This window comes from Theropithecus gelada, chromosome 15, assembly GCF_003255815.1.
Source record: "Theropithecus gelada isolate Dixy chromosome 15, Tgel_1.0, whole genome shotgun sequence".
NCBI lineage: Eukaryota > Metazoa > Chordata > Mammalia > Primates > Cercopithecidae > Theropithecus > Theropithecus gelada.
Window position 1 is genome coordinate 2,060,791 of NC_037683.1, and position 17,337 is coordinate 2,078,127.

The 17,337-nt window shown below is 63.8% G+C and overlaps 1 protein-coding gene across 3 annotated transcripts; it reads left to right on the top strand.

Annotated features, from left to right (window-relative positions):
* Window positions 1-1,059: 1,059 nt before the first annotated feature.
* LHX3 (LIM homeobox 3) lies at window positions 1,060-10,345 on the top strand. Of its 3 annotated transcripts, none has more exons than XM_025360120.1 (6): window positions 1,060-1,249; window positions 5,433-5,604; window positions 6,370-6,572; window positions 7,199-7,350; window positions 7,438-7,606; window positions 8,863-10,345. In XM_025360120.1, exons 1-6 carry the CDS (start codon window positions 1,171-1,173, stop codon window positions 9,279-9,281), a joined length of 1,194 nt encoding a protein of 397 aa, XP_025215905.1. In that variant the 5' UTR covers window positions 1,060-1,170; the 3' UTR covers window positions 9,282-10,345. The 3 variants fall into 3 exon arrangements, with proteins under 3 accessions (XP_025215905.1, XP_025215904.1, XP_025215906.1); XM_025360119.1 differs by lacking the exon at window positions 1,060-1,249 and adding an exon at window positions 3,009-3,230; XM_025360121.1 differs by lacking the exon at window positions 1,060-1,249 and adding an exon at window positions 4,160-4,166 and having other exon boundaries at window positions 8,863-9,379.
* Window positions 10,346-17,337: the final 6,992 nt, after the last annotated feature.

Consider the following 17,337-nt stretch of genomic DNA (forward strand, 5'->3'; position numbering starts at 1 on the left):
ATGGAAAGTGATGGATGGAAATCAGGGATAGATCGTCTCCCTGGAGCTGATCTGGGGGAGACTGTCACAGGACAAGACCCTTGATTTTACACAGATTAAAGGGCAGCTGAGATGCATGTAAACTACACACTTGAAAGTGCACGCGCGGCAGCCCTGGCTGAGGGCACCTCAGAGGTAGCCTGTGTCGGCGGCCACCCCTCTGCTTCCTGGGTTTGAGTGTCTCGCTAAGGCTGAGTTTGTGGTGCTCTGTGGGGTGCCCTTGACCCCTTGTTTTCTTCTGCCCCACCCCCAATTTTGTTGTGCCGGTGGGGGCGGGGCAGTGGTCTCCAACAGTCTGGTCTGTGGCTTTGGAGGAGTCCTGTTGGCACCTCCCTGGCCAGGCTGTGCAGAGGCTGGCAGGAACTCAGTCCCTCGGCAGGCACGAAGCAGACACCAGCCTGGGTGTGTGCTGGGCAATTCCTTGAGGCCCTGCCTATGCCCAAGGTCTTCAGTCCGCAGCAGTGCTTTTGTTCGGGGGGACTGCAGGTGCCCCTCCTCCTGGCAGCCTGAGGGGTGCCGGCTGAGCTCCTCCCAGAAGTTGGAGGTTGAGTTCAAGGAGGTTAACAGTGGGAAGTTCCTCGACCAGCAGAACACCTGCAGGAGAGTGCCCCAGTGAGCCCTGGGCTGGAGGTGATCAGACAAGGGGCTTCCCTGGGGCACGGCCTGCGCACTGCTTTCCAGAGGCTGCACGCCAGAAGGGGAGGGTCAGCAGCCTCCTGCCCTGCGGCTGGACGACCCGCTTGCTGCGAATCTCGGCGAATCCCAGCGCCTCAGCGGGGCCTGGAGCTTAGGGAGGAGCGGGCGCGGCCCCCCTGGGTCTCAGGGGGGCGAGGGCGGGGGCTGCCCCGAGAGCGGCCCAACCCAGCCAGGGAGGGAGGCGCGCCCGACGCTGCCCGCCCGAGCACCGGGGAGGGGGACAGGCGGGGGTGGGGACCGGGGTGGTGAGAGGGGCCCCGAGAGGTGGGCGGGGCGGGCAGCGGGCGCCTCCTTCAGCACCGCGGACAGCGCCCGGCCCAGTGGCTCCCGGGCTCCCTGCTCCGCACGACGCGACGGGACTTGGGAGCCCCGAGCCCTCCAGGGGACGCCGACCTAGGAGGAGCGCGGCTCGCGCCACTCGGCCTGGTGGCCGCGATGCTGCTGGAAACGGGGCTCGAGCGCGACCGAGAGAGGCCTGGGGCCGCCGCCGTCTGCACCTTGGGCGGGACTCGGGGTAAGCCCCAGCAGGACACCGAGGACAGAAACCGGCAGAGGCGCGAGGAAGTGGGTGCGTGTAGGGCCAGCGGCCAGGCAAAGAAAGTCTCGCCGCTCTGCAGGCGGGACACAGAGATGGGAACAGCGCAGAGAGTGAGTTTCCAGATCCCAGGGTGGCAGGGAGGGCCTGACACTGGCCTGCAAAAGTGAGGGACAGCAGTTGGAGTGGAGGCCCCCAGAGAAAATGGGGCATCGCAGGCACATCTGGGGGGCGATGGGTCTGAACAAGGGGTGCCAAGTTCTCCCGGTGACCAGTGCCCCTCAGCTCTTGCACACAGCCCTGCCCAGGCCTCTGGACCCTACAGCAGGGGACCCAGGGCTGGGTCTCCCGCCTGAACCACCCTCTCCAAGGGCCATTCCATCACCACGGACGCTGGGAAATAATGGAGGCATTGTTGGAGGGCTGGCCAGATGCCAGCAGAGTGGGCTGCCTCCTTGACCTGCCGCCGCCCTTCCCTCCTCCAGCCACACACGGCCCCTGCTCCCTTCGGCAGCAGCTGATGCTCAGCCACCTGCACCCAGCACAGCCCGCACACACTCGGCTTTGCGCCCGCATGTCCTTGCCCTGGCCCTTCTCGGGTAACAAGTGCCGTGCAAAGTGAAGGGGCAGAAAGAGGGCTGCGTGGGCCACTGCTCAGAACGGACACATTGGACCTGCTGGGAGCTGGGAAGGAGGGACTGTGGTTTCTTTTGCCCATCCTTGTGAGCCTGGGCCCTTAAAGCTCACAGTCCAGAAGCCATGGACAGAGTGGACAGAGTATTACTGTGAAACCCACAGGGAGAGGGACCTGGAGGATGGCATCAGCCCCTGGTCCCCCAACCCTTCCTGAGTGTTTCTGTGCGCTGCCAGGGCCCCCTGCCTTCGCCATGTCCTGTGCTGCCGAGGGCCGCCCACTGCTGGGTTCTTCCCCGGGTGGCTGCCCAGGGCCGGTGCTGGCCCAGGGCCCTCTGGGCAGCGGTGGGTGCATCCCTTTGCCTGCAAGGACAGCGTGGGTTCTGGAGAGCTCACCTGTGTGGACTGGGGCAAGGGGCTGGAATACCAGGTAAGGGACCTTGTTCTGAGGGAGCCAGAGGCTGGGGGCTGGAAATGGAGGGTGTGCCCTGGGGCTTCCCTAGCTCAGCCCCCCACCACCCGAGGTCTTGGCTGCGTGTCCAGAACACAGCCTGTTCTCACTCAAGGATTGCCCTTCCTCCCTGAGCCCAGTCCGGGGCCGCAGTTCCAGGGGTGGAGCCCAGAAGCCCCGTTAACATCTGGGATCGGTCGGGCACCTTGCGGTTCCCGTACGCAGCCTTCGGCGCCACACTCACCCCTTCTGCGTTTCGGGTTGAGCTCCTGCCGACCATCTGCGGCTCCCGAGGCCAAACCTCAGCGGCGGGAGGACCCAGCCGCCTTCTCGATCCCTCTCCCGGGAACCTTAGCCCTCCTGGCGTGTGCTCCAGCCCAGGCCTCTGCCCTCGGCCCGCTCCTGCGCAGGAAGCTGCGGGGCCGGGACGAACGCTGGCGGGCAGCTCTGACCTGAGCCCTCCCCTACCGGTGTCCGCCCTCGGGCCGGGCACGCGGGGCGGCCTCTGGGCACCGCAGGTCCCGGCGCAAAGGCGCGCAGAGTCCGCAGTCACCCCGGGCTGGTCTCCGCGACCCCCGGCCCCGCCCCGCCCCGCGGCCCCGCCCCCCGGCCGCTCCGCCCTCCGCTCGGCCAGAGGCTCCGGGCCCCAGGGCGGCCCGAGGGCGCAGCACCCAGCAGCACCGGGAGTCGTTTGGACGCCGGTTCGGGACCACTGCGGGGTGGCGTCGCCGGGCCCGAGAAAGTTCGGGACCGGAGAGTGGCGACGCCGGGCGGCGGGACCCATGGAGGCGCGCGGGGAGCTGGGCCCGGCCCGGGAGTCGGCGGGCGGCGACCTGCTGCTAGCGCTGCTGGCGCGGAGGGCGGACCTGCGCCGAGGTGGGTGCCTGGGCAGATCGGCTGCACCAGGGAGACCCGGAGATCCTCGGGCCTTTCCGGGCCTGGCCGCGGAGGCTGGCAGGAGCTAGAGGACCTGGGCGGGAGTGGGTGCGAGGACCCCGGAACGTCCGCGCCTGGGCGCCTCAGCCTGAATTTGTTTCGGGGCCCCTGGCCTGGGTTGTCAGGGAGTGAGTGAGGTTGTGGCACCGCACTGCTCAGGCCAGGGAGCTCTCGGGGGTCCAGGGTGGGCTTAGGAGACTTCTGCAGCCCTGAGCCGGCCCCCTGGGCTGGACGAGGCGCAGGGAGCAGTGGCAGGGCAGTGACCACGGGACCGGAGGGTCCCCAAGAGGGTCGCCCCACCCGGACTGTTTCCACGTTCCAGCGGAACAGAGTCAGATGCAGGGGCCAAGGTCGAGCTGAACTCCGACCGTCGGTCTCCCCGAAGTCAGGTTTCAGCGTCTGCGTCCACAGACACCTGCTCGGTTTATCCCGGATCAGGGCCCGTCTGTAGGAAAAAGCCTCGCTTCTCCGAGGCCCCCAGTTTCCTGCTGGAAATACTCTAGCTCCCAGCACTTTGGTTCTTAGAGAACCTGGGCAGTTCTCTTCGACTCCCGGGCCAGCTGGAGCCGCAGGATGGGGAAGGAGGCCCCTGAGCCAGTGGGGAGTGGGAGGGACCGACCGGCGGGAAGACGGGGTTCCATCCAGGTTGTGGGGGCTCGCGGTTCCCTACTTATTTATTTATTTATTTATTTTCGACGGTTCCTGGGAGGGGTTGACCGCGGGGGCTGGGAGGCGGAGAGAGGGAGGGAGGGAGGAGGGCTACGCGCCCTGCGCTCCGGAGAGCTGGCCGGAGCGGGCAGGCTGGCGTCCAGGCTCCGCCGACCCCGCCATCCCTGGCAGCAGGAGACCCCGCCGGGGCTGGAGTCGCCATGCAGCGTAAGACTGGGGTCGCGGGCGAGGCGCGGGGTGGGCTGGGGCGGCTTTTGCCCGACGCGGGCTCCGGCGGCGCGTTGCGGCCGAGGCGCTGTCCGGTCCGCGGTGCTGAATCCGCGCTGTGTGGGCCTGTCGGGCCGCCCGGCTCTATGCCGGGTCCTAGCCGCCCTGCGATCGCTGCCTGCGATGGGGACCCCAGGCGCGCGGCGGGTCCTCAATGCTCCGCACCCGGAGCTGCGGTTTTGCCGGATGCGGGGCGCATTCATCGCTGGTTTCCCGCCACTGCGGGGGGAGGCGGAGCCCAGTTTTTTCCGCCAGAGGCCGAGGGAGCACCTTCCCGGTGTCTCTCACCCACTGGGAGACGGGCTGGAGCCGGCGGGGTCCACAGCCAGAGAGGCGGGTGCAATAGGGCAGCAGGTCCCGGTCCCTTCAGCGGGCACTCCCGTCTTCCAGAGACTTTTCTAAGTGAAGAGGGAGTCCTCAGCCCTTGACACCTGGAAAGGCCCCTCACAGACTCCAGGCTCCCACAGGGCACCCTTGGACCTCCCCAGCGTGGTTCCTCCAGGGGGCCTGCAGTCCCGAAGTGGCGTGTGGAGGGTAGAAGCAGCGGGAAGCCGGACGTTTGAGTAACTCTGATGGTGCTGGGGGCACCCATGCCCAACACAAAGGCAGTGGGTCAGCTTGTCCAGTCCACTCATAAGTACTTCTGCGGCCGCCCAATGATGGGAAAGGCATTGGTATTTACCCCAGAGGCCTGCAGACAGGGCCACCAGGTGGGGCAGCTACATTTTCGAGGAGTCCCTAGAAAGAGTGGTCATGACGCTTAATATGAAGGAGACCCCAGTGGGGTGCCCCAGCTCCGGGTGATGGTGAAGACCCGTTTCCCTATGTTTCCTGCCTTGCTTCAGACAGCAGGCCTGGGGTGCGGTTTTCATTTGAGCTCCACATGCACCCTTCTTGGCACTGGCAACATTTTGTAATTGAGTATTCAGCCTCCTGAAATGGCCTGGGCTGCTTTCCTGCTCACACACACACATTTTTAGACCGATGCCACTTTCCCCTTAGTTCCTGCCATAGGATGCCTATGCACTCCTGGAACTTGCGGGGCCACTTAAGCTGGCTGAGGAAGAGGGCCTGCAGGGAGAGGAGAACCCCTCAGCAGCCCTGAGTCCTGCGGGCTGGAGGGGAGGCTGACTGGCGTTGGGGTGGGAAGGTGGCTTCACTGCCTCCCGGTCTAGGAGGTGACCCAGAGCTTCCTCGTGCCCACAGAGATTCCGCTGTGCGCCGGCTGTGACCAGCACATCCTGGACCGATTCATCCTCAAGGCTCTGGACCGCCACTGGCACAGCAAGTGCCTCAAATGCAGCGACTGCCACACGCCACTGGCCGAGCGCTGCTTCAGCCGAGGGGAGAGTGTTTACTGCAAGGATGACTTTTTCAAGTGAGTCCCGAAGCCTCGCCTCACTGTGGGAGTGGAGGGCACGCCCGCCCCAGGAAAGGTGGCCTGGAGTCCCGCCACCCCAGGGCCTCACTGTGGGAGCAGAGGGCACGCCTGTCCCAGGGACTCCTCGCCTCGCAATCACCGAGGCCAGGCCCTCGAAGCCCGTGTCTCTCACAATCCCGGCCCCCTCCTGTCACCCAGGCAGGGCACCCTGCAGCCTGGCCAAACTAAGGGTGGGGCCTCTCCATGGGTGCTCCCTGGGTGGCTGGGCCTGGCTGGGACATCAGCAAGTATTATTTGGAAAAAAACAATTTATTTCCTAAATCACAGAAGCAGTCATTTGAGAAGATACGCCCAAGTTTGTAGAATTCTATCGGACTTAGTCCCTCTGAAATTGGTGGTGTTTTTATCCCTAATGCTCAGGACCCAGGGGCTCCAGCCCAGTGGCCTTCATGGCTCCAGCTGTGGGGTGTGAGGGACCAGCCCCGATGGGTCCTCTCCCTCCGGATTCACCTTCCCAGATCCAGCATGGGTCCTGCAGGCAGTGGCGGCCGGGCTCCCCGAGGCCTTCCTGAGGTTGAGGTTCCCTTCTCAGTGGGAGTGGACAGCTCTGCCCCAGAGGCCAGGTTGGAGACCAACCTGCAGGGCCAGACAGAGCCTTCCTCCGGGGCCGCCTCCCCAAGCACCCGCTTCCTGCTCTCTGACCCGCTCAGGGCGAAATGAGCCTCCCCTTCCGCGCTGAGCCGGGCCCTATGCGTCCCGCAGGCGCTTCGGGACCAAGTGCGCCGCGTGCCAGCTGGGCATCCCGCCCACGCAGGTGGTGCGCCGTGCCCAAGACTTCGTGTACCACCTGCACTGCTTTGCCTGCGTCGTGTGCAAGCGGCAGCTGGCCACGGGTGACGAGTTCTACCTCATGGAGGACAGCCGGCTCGTGTGTAAGGCGGACTACGAAACTGCCAAGCAGCGAGGTCAGCCGAGGGGACGACGCTCCCACCTTTTCTGGTCTGAAAAAATGGGGCTGAGGCCAGGTCCAGGGGGGGCTTCCGGGGAAATGCTCACCCCAAGCGCTCACTAAGGGGGCCTGGGCTAGGGCGGTGCGGGCAGAAGGAAGCCGAGGCCGGGAGCGGGGGAGTCAGGGACAGACCCGCGCCCCGAACCAATTCGTTCGGTCCGAAGTGTGCGACTTTTCATCCCTAGTCGGAATTATTGCCCTAAACTCTTGGCCGCGAAGACTGGGCCATACCCACACCCTTAGAATAAAGGGGAGCCCGCGGGGAAAGCAGGGCACTTGGAGTAGGGGGGCCAAGGCTGAAGGCCGGGGCGCCATGGAGGGTGGTGTGATTTTAGGGAAGACGCCGCCCCCACCCCTCGCAGCAGAACCCGCCCTCCGCCGGCGCCCCCTCCACCCCGGCCGGGGTGCCGCCCGTTTTCGCCAATCGCTCCCAGCGCCCGCGCCTTCTGAGAAGCCCGTGGGGGCGGGCTGGGAGTGGGCACCTGGGGCCCCGATGTCCCCGCGCCGGCCGTGGTGGGGAGAGCTGGGGGTCCGGCTGGGGCCGGAGGGGCCGCCGCGTCTCACCGCTCGCCTGCCGCGCAGAGGCCGAGGCCACGGCCAAGCGGCCGCGCACGACCATCACCGCCAAGCAGCTGGAGACGCTCAAGAGCGCCTACAACACCTCGCCCAAGCCCGCGCGCCACGTGCGTGAGCAGCTCTCGTCCGAGACGGGCCTGGACATGCGCGTGGTGCAGGTCAGCGCTCGCCCCCGCTCCCCTCCCGCCCGCGGCCTTGGGGACCCCCGCAGATCTGGGCGGCCGCTCACCCCGCGCCACCCCCAGGTTTGGTTCCAGAACCGCCGGGCCAAGGAGAAGCGGCTGAAGAAGGACGCCGGCCGGCAGCGCTGGGGACAGTATTTCCGCAACATGAAGCGCTCTCGCGGCGGCTCCAAGTCGGATAAGGACAGCGTTCAGGAGGGGCAGGACAGCGACGCCGAGGTCTCCTTCCCCGGTAGGCGGGGGTGGGGGGGGAGGGGGGGGTGGTCGGGGAGCTCGGGGAGGGACGAGCGCGCGTCAGAGGGGTCGCAGGGGGCCTGCGGATCTGAATTTCCCATGGGGATAGGGGGCTCCTTAAGTTGTACTTTCAAAAACATTTCACTTAAGAACCTGATCGGCCGGGCGCGGTGGCTCAAGCCTGTAATCCCAGCACTTTGGGAGGCCGAGACGGGCGGATCACGAGGTCAGGAGATTGAGACCATCCTGGCTAACACAGTGAAACCCCGTCTCTACTAAAAAATACAAAAAACTAGCTGGGCGAGGTGGCAGGTGCCTGTAGTCCCAGCTACTCGGGAGGCTGAGGCAGGAGAATGGCGTGAACCCGGGAGGTGGAGCTTGCAGTGAGCGGAGATCCGGTCACTGCACTCCAGCCTGGGCCACAGAGTGAGACTCCCTCTCAAAAAAAAAAAAAAAAAAAAAAAAAAAAAAAAAAAAAAAAAGAACCTGATCCCCAGCACCCTCCCCGCCCTGGCTGGCCACTCCGGACCACTGCTTTTCCCTTGGTTGGGACAATCCCTGTGGCCCGACCTGTTCCCAAGCTGGGCCCCTACTGGGCTTTCTCAGGTGGGGTGGTGGGTGTGTCCAGACCGTCTCTCTGGCTCCTAGCCCTTGCAGTGATTTTTAGGAGAATGGGCAGCGCATTTTGGGACAGACTGAGTCAAAGTCCCAGCTGCTTGGAGTTGGGAGGGCCGCGAAGGGGCTACCTGGGGTCAGGGAGAGAAGGTTCCATACCCTTCTCTGGGGCCCGGATTATTTATCTCATTCTCCAGCACCGGGGATGCTGCGTCCCCATCCGTTGATGCCCATCCTCAGAGTGTGGGCAAGACATTCTCTTCTGGGCCGCCTTGTGACCTGGGCTACTCACTCAGCCTCTCTGGAACTAAATTTCCTTGTCTGCAAAATGTGTGTGGTGGTATCTGTGCCCCCTCCCTAGGCTGCTGTGGGGCTGGTCCTGAAAGCCTGGGCCCTGGCTGGGCTGTTCCTGACTGATCCCACCAGGCCTGAGACACCTGGGTTGACTCAGGGGTGAGGGCAGGGAAGGGGCAGGGGCAGCCACGCCTTCCAAGAGCAGAAGGGATCTGTGCTGACCTGTCATGTGGCGTGGGGCAGCCACTCCTGCTTTGGCCCAGGGGTGCTTCTGCTTGCAGGATGGGACTCTGAGGGGCTGCAGGTGGAGGGCAGACACTGACTGAGCCTCTGCTTCTGTTGCAGATGAGCCTTCTTTGGCGGAAATGGGCCCGGCCAACGGCCTCTACGGGAGCTTGGGGGAACCCACACCGGCCTTGGGCCGGCCCTCGGGAGCCCTGGGCAACTTCGCACTAGAGCATGGAGGCCTGGCAGGCCCAGAGCAGTACCGAGAGCTGCGTCCGGGCAGCCCCTACGGTGTCCCCCCATCCCCCGCTGCCCCGCAGAGCCTCCCTGGCCCCCAGCCCCTCCTCTCCAGCCTGGTGTACCCAGACACCAGCTTGGGCCTTGTGCCCTCGGGAGCCCCCGGCGGGCCCCCACCCATGAGGGTGCTGGCAGGGAACGGACCCAGTTCCGACCTATCCACGGGGAGCAGCGGGGGTTACCCTGACTTCCCTGCCAGCCCCGCCTCCTGGCTGGACGAGGTGGACCACGCTCAGTTCTGACCCAGGCCCAGCTCCACCCAGCACCGGACACGAGGGAGCTGCCCCTGGGTGGGCGGCTCGGGGATGCTGGGGGTTGCGAGGAAGTGGGGCCAGGGCATCAAGGGAGGGCTGGTGCCTTCGGAGCCTCCCACTGCTGACCACACAGCTCCCTCCCTGGGGGCTGAGGGACCCACCTGGCCCCTCCTCTGACACAGGGCTGGCCCGCCAGGTGGCCGCCCAGCAAGCCGGCCTTTTTTTGTAAGCAAATTTCTCCCCTTTATTGATCAATTAACTGAGCACTTGCTGCTGTTTCTAGACATGAAATGTCACCTTGCTGAGGCCCAGCCCAGCCCAGCATAGCCCAAGGGCTGAAAAAACGCTTTCATCTCTAAAACTGAGAAATCATCCTAATCGTGCTTTCACTTCCCAGGCTCCGTATGTCTTGGAGCCGTCACCCCGAGGCTCCCTCTTTAGGTCAGAGATTGGCCTTGCCTGTCCAGGCAGGAGGCCGCGGGCCAGGGACACACCTGTCCCCCTTCCTCTCCCCAGACTGTGGGGGGCCTCCCTGCCTCCAGCCCCACCTTCCCCGGGAGCAGCTTTCCCCAGTCCCCAGGTCTCCAGATCTTTGTGTTCTTCTTGAGTACCCTGTGGAGGAGGCAAAAATGCCTGGAGTCCCTTCTCTCCAAGCTCAATTCTCTAAGCCCCTCAGGGTCTCCTCCTCAGTCCACCTCAGGCCCTTGGTGTCCAGGCTGCACCCACAGATGTCCATTGCCAAACAGCCTACCCTCCCTGCTGGAGCCGGCTCTGCCTGGCCCAGACTGGGAAGTCTCCCCACTGGAGAAGGGCGGGGCTCCTCTGAGCCTGCCCTGCCTCCTCCATCAGATCCTTTGGGAAGGAGTTTCTGGGAGACACCTGCAGCTGTGTGTGCCCCAGACACAAAGGCTGGCCTGTGTGTAAGTCAAAGTCACTCCCACAAACCTGAATCTCGAGCTACCTACTGGTTCTGTGAATGTTCTGTGTCTTTTATTTATTCTCGGGTGATCAGCTCTTTCCAAGACTTCAATAAATTTGTCAGTTACAGTCAATGGAAGGCCCGTGTTTTTATGAGGCTGCAGGGGTTGGGGGAGGGTGTCGAGTGTGGGGAACATTCTGTGAATGTTGAGAGGCAGCCCTGGAGGGGCCCTGGGTCCTCCCTAGTTCCTTGCTTGGGCTGGCACCCAGTATGAATTTGGGCTGTCTTTATCCCTGGATCTTGGCCATGCTCAGGAGCACTGGAAGGAGGTGGGGGGAACAGCCTGTCCATTCCTGATGGAATGGGGGAGGTTGGGGTCTCCACACCCTGTCCCTGGGAGAAGTAGGGGTTGGGATGTCCAGAGAGCATGATGGGGGTGGAGGGTGGGCCGTGTGTGCCACTCACAGCTTGCAGCTGGCACCAGCCCCAGGACAGGGATGCTGGCGTAGGCTGGTAGGGTGACCAGGCTCATGGTCATGGAAGTCTCTCCAGCTTGGATTCCAATCCTGGCTCTTCTAACTTTCTGTGTGACCCTGGGCTGGGGCTCGACCCCTCTGAGCCCTGCTTCCCCTCCAACCCTCCCCCCACCGCCGTAAGCCATAAAGAGAAGACAGTGGTGACAGTCCCCTCAGAGGGCAGAAGGAAGTCGTATGCGCCCCACCCCCACCCCCAGGTGAGTGCTCCTATAGGGGCAGTGGTAGAAGCAGGCAGGACTGGCCCTTCCACCTGGGTCTTCCCTCCTGCAGGATGGGAGGGCTGGGCCTCCTCCCTGAGGGTCTCTTCCTCTGAGGGTCTCCCTGGGGCACAGTGGGGGCTGAGGGAGGAGCCCTCTTGGAGCCTGGTCTGCCTGTTTCTCAGTGGAGGGGAGGGAAGGTGGAGGAGCGGGGGAGTGCCTTTCATGGGGATCTTTGCACTGGCCTCAGTCCCCCAAGTAAGGGTGGGGAGGCCCCTCCAGAATGTGGCCAAGGGAAGCTGCAGAACCAGGATCTTCCCCCTTTTTTGACCCCCAAGTCACTCCAGAACCAGCCATCTTTTGGGGGAAACTGGTTGGGACCAGTTGTCTTTTTTTTTTTTTTTTTTTGAGATGGAGTTTTGCTCTTGTTGCCCAGGTTGGAGTGCAATGGCACGATCTCAGCTCACCACAACCTCTGCCTCCCAGATTCAAGCGATTCTCCTGCCTCAGCCTCCCAAGTAGCTGGGATTACAGGACTGCACCACCACACCCGGTTTTGTATTTTTAGTAGAGACAGGGTTTCACCATGTTGGCCAGGCTAGCCTCGAGCTCCTGACCTCAGGTGATCCACCCGCCTTGGCCTCCAAAAGTGCTGGGATTACAGGCGTGAGCAACCGCACCCAGCCAAGGGAACAGTTGTCTTTTGAGGGACGTCCTTTTCATCGTTTTGGGATGTGTGTCAGGCACATCCTCTTCTGAGTCCCACAGCGGCCTCTCCCCTCAATCTCACAGAAGAGAAAGCTAAGGACCGGGAAAGGGGAGGGGAGGGAGGACAGGGGAGGGAAGAGGGAAAAGGGGAGGGGAGGGAAGAGTGGGGAGGGAGGAGAGAGGAGGGAAGAAGGGGAAGGGGAGGGAAGAGGGGGAAGAGGGGAGGGAAGCTGGGGAGAAAAGAGCAGGAGACTGTCCTCAGCTACGCAGGCTTGGGCAACCCTGGGGTCTGGGAGTGATGGGGCTGGGGTAAAGGAGCTCTGAGAAACATCACAGGGAGAGGGTCTGATGTCCAGGCTGCCCTGACCCTGACCTCTGCTGACCTCTAGGCGCCCACAGACCCCAGGTCTGCAGGGCTGAACCCGGCAGGGGCTCTGGCGGGCTCCTGGATCTGTTCATTCTGTAAACATTTCTGGAATTGGCTGTGCTCCGCCCAGCGGCCCCTGCCTGTGGGGAGACTGAGGCCCAGAGGGGGAAAGGGCCTGTCCTGGCCTGGGTCCCCCCACCCCCACCCCCCACCCCCCACCCCCCGCTGTGGGGAAGGAGGTGTGCTGCTCAGGCAGTCAACGCGGTTTCTGTCGGGTCCTCCCAAGCCCCACCCGCCCCAGCGCCGCCGTCCCTCCCTCCCTCCCTGTGGCGCTTGACTTTCGGCCCCCAGTCTGGGCAGCCCCTCTGTGTCTAAGGAGGTACCGGGCACCCCTGGGAAGCGGAAAGACGCGCAGGTCACCAGGGCGGCCCTGGGAGGGGAGAAGGGCCCCGACGGCCACTGGGAATGGAAGCAAAACTGGAGCCGAGCGTGGAAGCAGATGGGGTCGGACGCGCGGATGGCGCGTAGGGACGGCGACCAGTTCGAGCAAAGGCGCGCCCACGGGAGAGTGCGAGGTTCGGGGCCGGCCTCGGCGGCGGTGCCCCCCGGGCAGAGACTCCAGCCAGCGGCCCCACGGCCAGGGACGGGCGCTGGAGGGACGACCCCGAACACTCTCCTGGGGGCAACGGGCAACCCGCGGGGGAAAGCGGCTCCTGGCCCAGGTCGAAGGCGGGATTTAGGGAGGGGGCACGACGGCCGGGGTGCGGCGCAGGCTGGGAGGGGCAGCCTCAAGGAGGGGGTGCAAATCCCCCAGTCGCGCCCCCACCGCGTCCCGGCCTCCGGCCCCTCCCCCAGGCCGCCCGGGACCTTTTAGGCGCTGACAGGTTAATAAAGTGCCGAGTGTTCCCGCGGGGACCCCGCCCGCAGCAGCCCCCGCCCCAGCCCGCTCCAGCTGGCGGCGCGTCGATAATCCCGGAGCCCGGGGCCGCCCCCGCTTCGAGTGGGGGCGGGGCTGCTCCCGACGCCGCCCTGGGAGCCGCGGGGAGGGGGGCGCGGCGGGATCGGCGCGGGGAGCGGGGCCTGCGGAGGCGGCCTGCGCGATGGGAGACCCGCGGTGCCCTGGAGAGCTTGTCTGCGTGACCTCGCTGTCCTCAGGTTCCCGATCGGAACAGCGCGCGCCGTACGCGGTGCCGCCCCGCGCGGGCCTGCGGGGAGCCCTGTGACCTCCCCGCGCCCCAGGGACAGAAACGCAGGCTCCGACCTCCTCCCGCTCCCGCTCAGTACCCACGAGGGCGAACCCAGAATCAGACTTAGGGCCGCGGCCCCCACCTGGACCCCCGCCAGGCCCCGGGGCGCCCAGCTAGAGCTGCAGACCTCAGGCGGAGAGAGACCTTGGGCTGCGGGGCAGTCTGCGGGCTCCGGGCCGTAGCGAGGTGAAGGGAAGGGGAAGGCAGACCCCTCATCCTCCCTGGGTCCCGCCCCGAGGAGACCGACGCCCCTTCCTTCCAGGGTGGAGACGCCCTTCTCGCGGATGGTGGAAGCTTTAGTCGCGCGCCTGCGGGTTGTCGGCCCGGAATTTGGGGTTCCTGGCTCCGGGTCTCCCCGCAGAGCGGGAGGTGCGGGGGCAGATCGAAGGCTGATGTCCCGCCCGCGGCTGGGGTCTCCCGGTCTCGGACCCTGGTGGGGCGGCGGGTGAGGCAGGGCCTGGGGCGCAGTGGGAGAGGGGTCGTCCGGGCTGGGGGAGACCCCGAGATGGGACCTGCCAGGTTCTGCTGGCGTCGCCGGCAGAGGAAACTCGGAGGGGGAGGGCTCTGCGCAGCCGGGGGTGCAGGGAGCCGGGGCCGGGGTCGTGCGCCCCGGCACGCGTTTTGTCTATTTTTTCTCGCTCGTTGGGGTCCCGACCCGAGAGGCAGCAGGGGTCCCTGACCAGAGAGGACCAACCCTTGCCAGGACCCCTTCCCCCTTGCAGCAGGGGCGAGGGTGGGGGTGGCACAGGGCTCTGGGTGGCCTCCCCTTGGCGGGACGGAGAAGAGGCTTGCGAACTTTGAATCCGGCAACTGTATTACATCATCCAACTTAAATATCTGAATAATAAAATAATTTCAACCAACACATTAAAAGGGCTTATTTTCTCTTAAATACGAAATTCACACGAAGAGCTTCTTTTAGCCCAAAGGACCTTCCCAAATCAGGGGATGCCTTAGAAGTCACAGCGGCACCCCTCCCTCTCCCTAAGAGCAGGGACACCCCCTGCCCTGCCCTCCCCTCCTCTCCCTCCTCACCATCTGCTGCCAGGTCCAGCCCCCCTCCCCAAGGGGGGACAGGAGCGGGTGGGGGCCCAAATCCCTGGGCTTGCCTGGTCGAGTAACAGCCCTGATAAATCAGAGGTTTTTCAGGGGAATCAGCAGCGCTAAATCCCAGAGGCTGTGATGATCAATTCTTTAAGCCCATAATTGTTTAAATTACTCTGAGCAACATAAAACATTAATTTTAAGAAATTTAATAGAAAAAAGCTCTTTAAATCCACAATGAGATAAATGACACCCAGTATGGCGACCTTTTTCCATACCTTGGTGACATTGAATAATCTGAAAGTTATTTACATTTTCATTCTTCGTGGAAAATGTTGACAAGCTTTTGGCCGTGGGCGAGGTGCGTCGTGGCGCCGGAGCGCCCCCTCCCCCCTAATTAATGGGGGAGCAGCGACTTCATAAGCAGAATTTTCATCAGTCTGCTTGTGCGACCTCGGGTGACGGCTCCCACCCTCCTGGAGCTGATGCAACTGCGGCTCATTTTTTACCATAAAAATATTCTGTCCTGACCAGCGGAGCCCCCTCTTGGCATTCAAAAGTAGGTATGAGACGAAGATGCAGCTGTCACGTTCGGGGTGTAGGATGCAGCCCAAGGCCAAACCTAGGAGAAGACTCCGGATTCTGCAGCCCCCCGGGCAGAGTCTGCCCTGCACGTGCGTGAGAGGCTGCAGCACTGTGGCTGTTGGGGGCAGCCGTGCCTGGGAGCCACAGGCTCCAGATGCTACACAGCCCTCCAAACCCAATTCCACACACTTCCCCCTACACCATCCTGGGGTGCCATCTCAGGAGGGCTGGGGTCCCCCAGGTCACATCGTTGGGGCTGGGTGGGTCCAGGAGTCAGGGAGCCACGGTGGGACACCCTGGGCAAAGCAGGCCCCGGAGTACAGGCTCGGGAGAACTGGCCCCTCGTCCTTCTCATCCATGCGACTCACCGGCCACGCTGTGTGACCGTGGGCGAAACGCTCAGCCTCTCTGAGTCTGTGAAGAGCAAGTACAATCTCCTTCCCAGGGTTACCGTGGGGCTCACCAAGGCAAAGGCTGGGATGGGTGGGTGAAGGGCACACCCACTCTGACCTGCACACCCACATCTGCTCATCCACAGGCTCATCTGCTCTCCAAGAGGTCACACACCCACGGCACGGCACACGCACAAACATCCCCCACGCTCTCCCAGAGCATAGGTGCGGGGGGTGGTGGCTGGATTGGAACTAGACTGTGGTGATGGTTGCACAGGGTTTACTCTAAAGTGGTTCATGTTGCGTGATGTGAACTTTACCTCAATTTTAAACGGGAGGATTACTCCCTGCCAGACCGCCCTGGAGGATGAGCCTGGCCCCCAGCGGGAGAGGCAGACGGGAAGTCTTGTGGTTAGCCTGGTGCGGGCAACATCCCACCTGGCTCCAAAAGCTGCCATCTCTGAGAGCCACTCCCTGCCTCACCCCTCCCGGGAGCCTTGGCCCAGGGCAGCAGGACTGAGCCTCGCTAGCCTCTCCTGCACGGGTCAACCACACGGGTTTGACCTGTGCACAGGGCTGGGCCGTGGGCAGCAGCATGTCTGTGCCCAGCACCTGATCACAGCCGGCCTGTGTTGGACAGGATGTCCTTAACCCACCTCCCGCAGCCCCAGGGCTTCCCCGGAAGGCTTGCGTCTCCACGGGTTTGCCTTGTCCGGGGAGAGCCCACCAAGGTGGGCAGGGAACTGGGGTCCTTGGGGCCCAGCAGGGATGTGCTTTTCCAGTGTCCCCGAAACCACTGACTGCCTGTGGCTGGTGGTCATTTATAGAGTGGTTCTGTCCTGTCCTCAGCCAAAAGCTCTGCAAGAGCTTTATTCTCAGGCTGGCCCGCCCTGACCGCTGGCTTTGTCAGACCGTCAGAGAGGTCAGAGGTTGAGACCTGTGTTGTTCTAGGGGTGACACCATGACTCATGCCACCCTCCCCATTGTCTTCTTCTGCTTGGGGAACAATGCTGGCTGCAGATATGGTGGGTGGCTGAGTGTTAGGGATGGCCACACTTGAAGGTTCAGCTAGGTCTCCCAGAGGACGGGGTGGTGGGACAAGCTAGCTGCCACCTGCTCTGAGTCCGAGAGGGCTGACCTTGGGATGAGGCAGGGGGAGGGGGAGGACGGCAGAAAGGGCAGTGGGTTGTCTGGGAGCCCCACCTCGGGCGATTCCTTATAGCATTTACTCCCCTGGTCTGTCCCTGGGAGACAGCCACCCCGCCCCGTCTGGCACCCAGGAGGGGTGTGGCCAGAGTGCCCTTGAAGTCACTTCTTCAGGGCAAAGGCCCCGGAGCCAGGCCCCTCCTGGGGGCTGCCTGAGGATCTAGCGCCCTGAGACTCCTAGGCCTGAGGAAAGCTCCTTTTTGGCTGTGGCAGGCAGAGGCCCCTCTGTGGTTTGTGCCGGACGCCCACCGCGCCCTGCGGGGCAGAGAGCAGCTGACGCCAGGGAGCTCCGGGCCTCTCCCAGGGTGGGGCTTGCTCCTCTCCCTGGCAAACGCTTTGTTCAGAGCTCGGTAATCCTCGGAATGACAAGGTTTAAAATTTAATTAGCAGGCTCCTCTTATGCAAACTCTCGTCATTAAACTAAGTGTCCCATTAGTTAAAGTGAAACTGTATGGCAGTGGGACTGGGATCGTGGTGGAGATGGATAAGGCAGCCAGGAGTTTTATGGGCGGGCGGGCACCTTTCCTGCTGCCCAGGCTGGTGTCAACACACGGGCAGGCGGGGGTCCCCCCAGTCCTTCAGGCGACACGGGCCTCAGAACCGAGGGAGGGCTGGGCGGGCTCTGGCAAGGCTCTCGGGGGACTGAGACATTCAGGCCTGGGACCTCTGCAGCCAGGGTGTGTGGAGAGGCCACCGTCTGCAGACACGATGTTGCCAGTGGGCACACCGAGCCCTGACCCCACCGGGCATTTGAAAGGCAGCGTGGCTGACAGGGGCTGCCTCCTTCCCCACTGGGGCTCGGGACAGAGAGACCTGGATGGCCACTGGGTTCCTCCAGTCTCA

Excerpts from the sequence above, each read along its gene's own strand:
- LHX3 (XM_025360119.1), top strand. The coding sequence starts at position 3,137 with ATGGAGGCGCGCGGGGAGCTGGGCCCGGCCCGGGAGTCGGCGGGCGGC. Across the intron at positions 7,351-7,437 it reads TGGACATGCGCGTGGTGCAG|GTTTGGTTCCAGAACCGCCG; the intron begins GTCAGCGCTCGC and ends CGCCACCCCCAG. Across the intron at positions 7,607-8,862 it reads CGCCGAGGTCTCCTTCCCCG|ATGAGCCTTCTTTGGCGGAA; the intron begins GTAGGCGGGGGT and ends CTTCTGTTGCAG.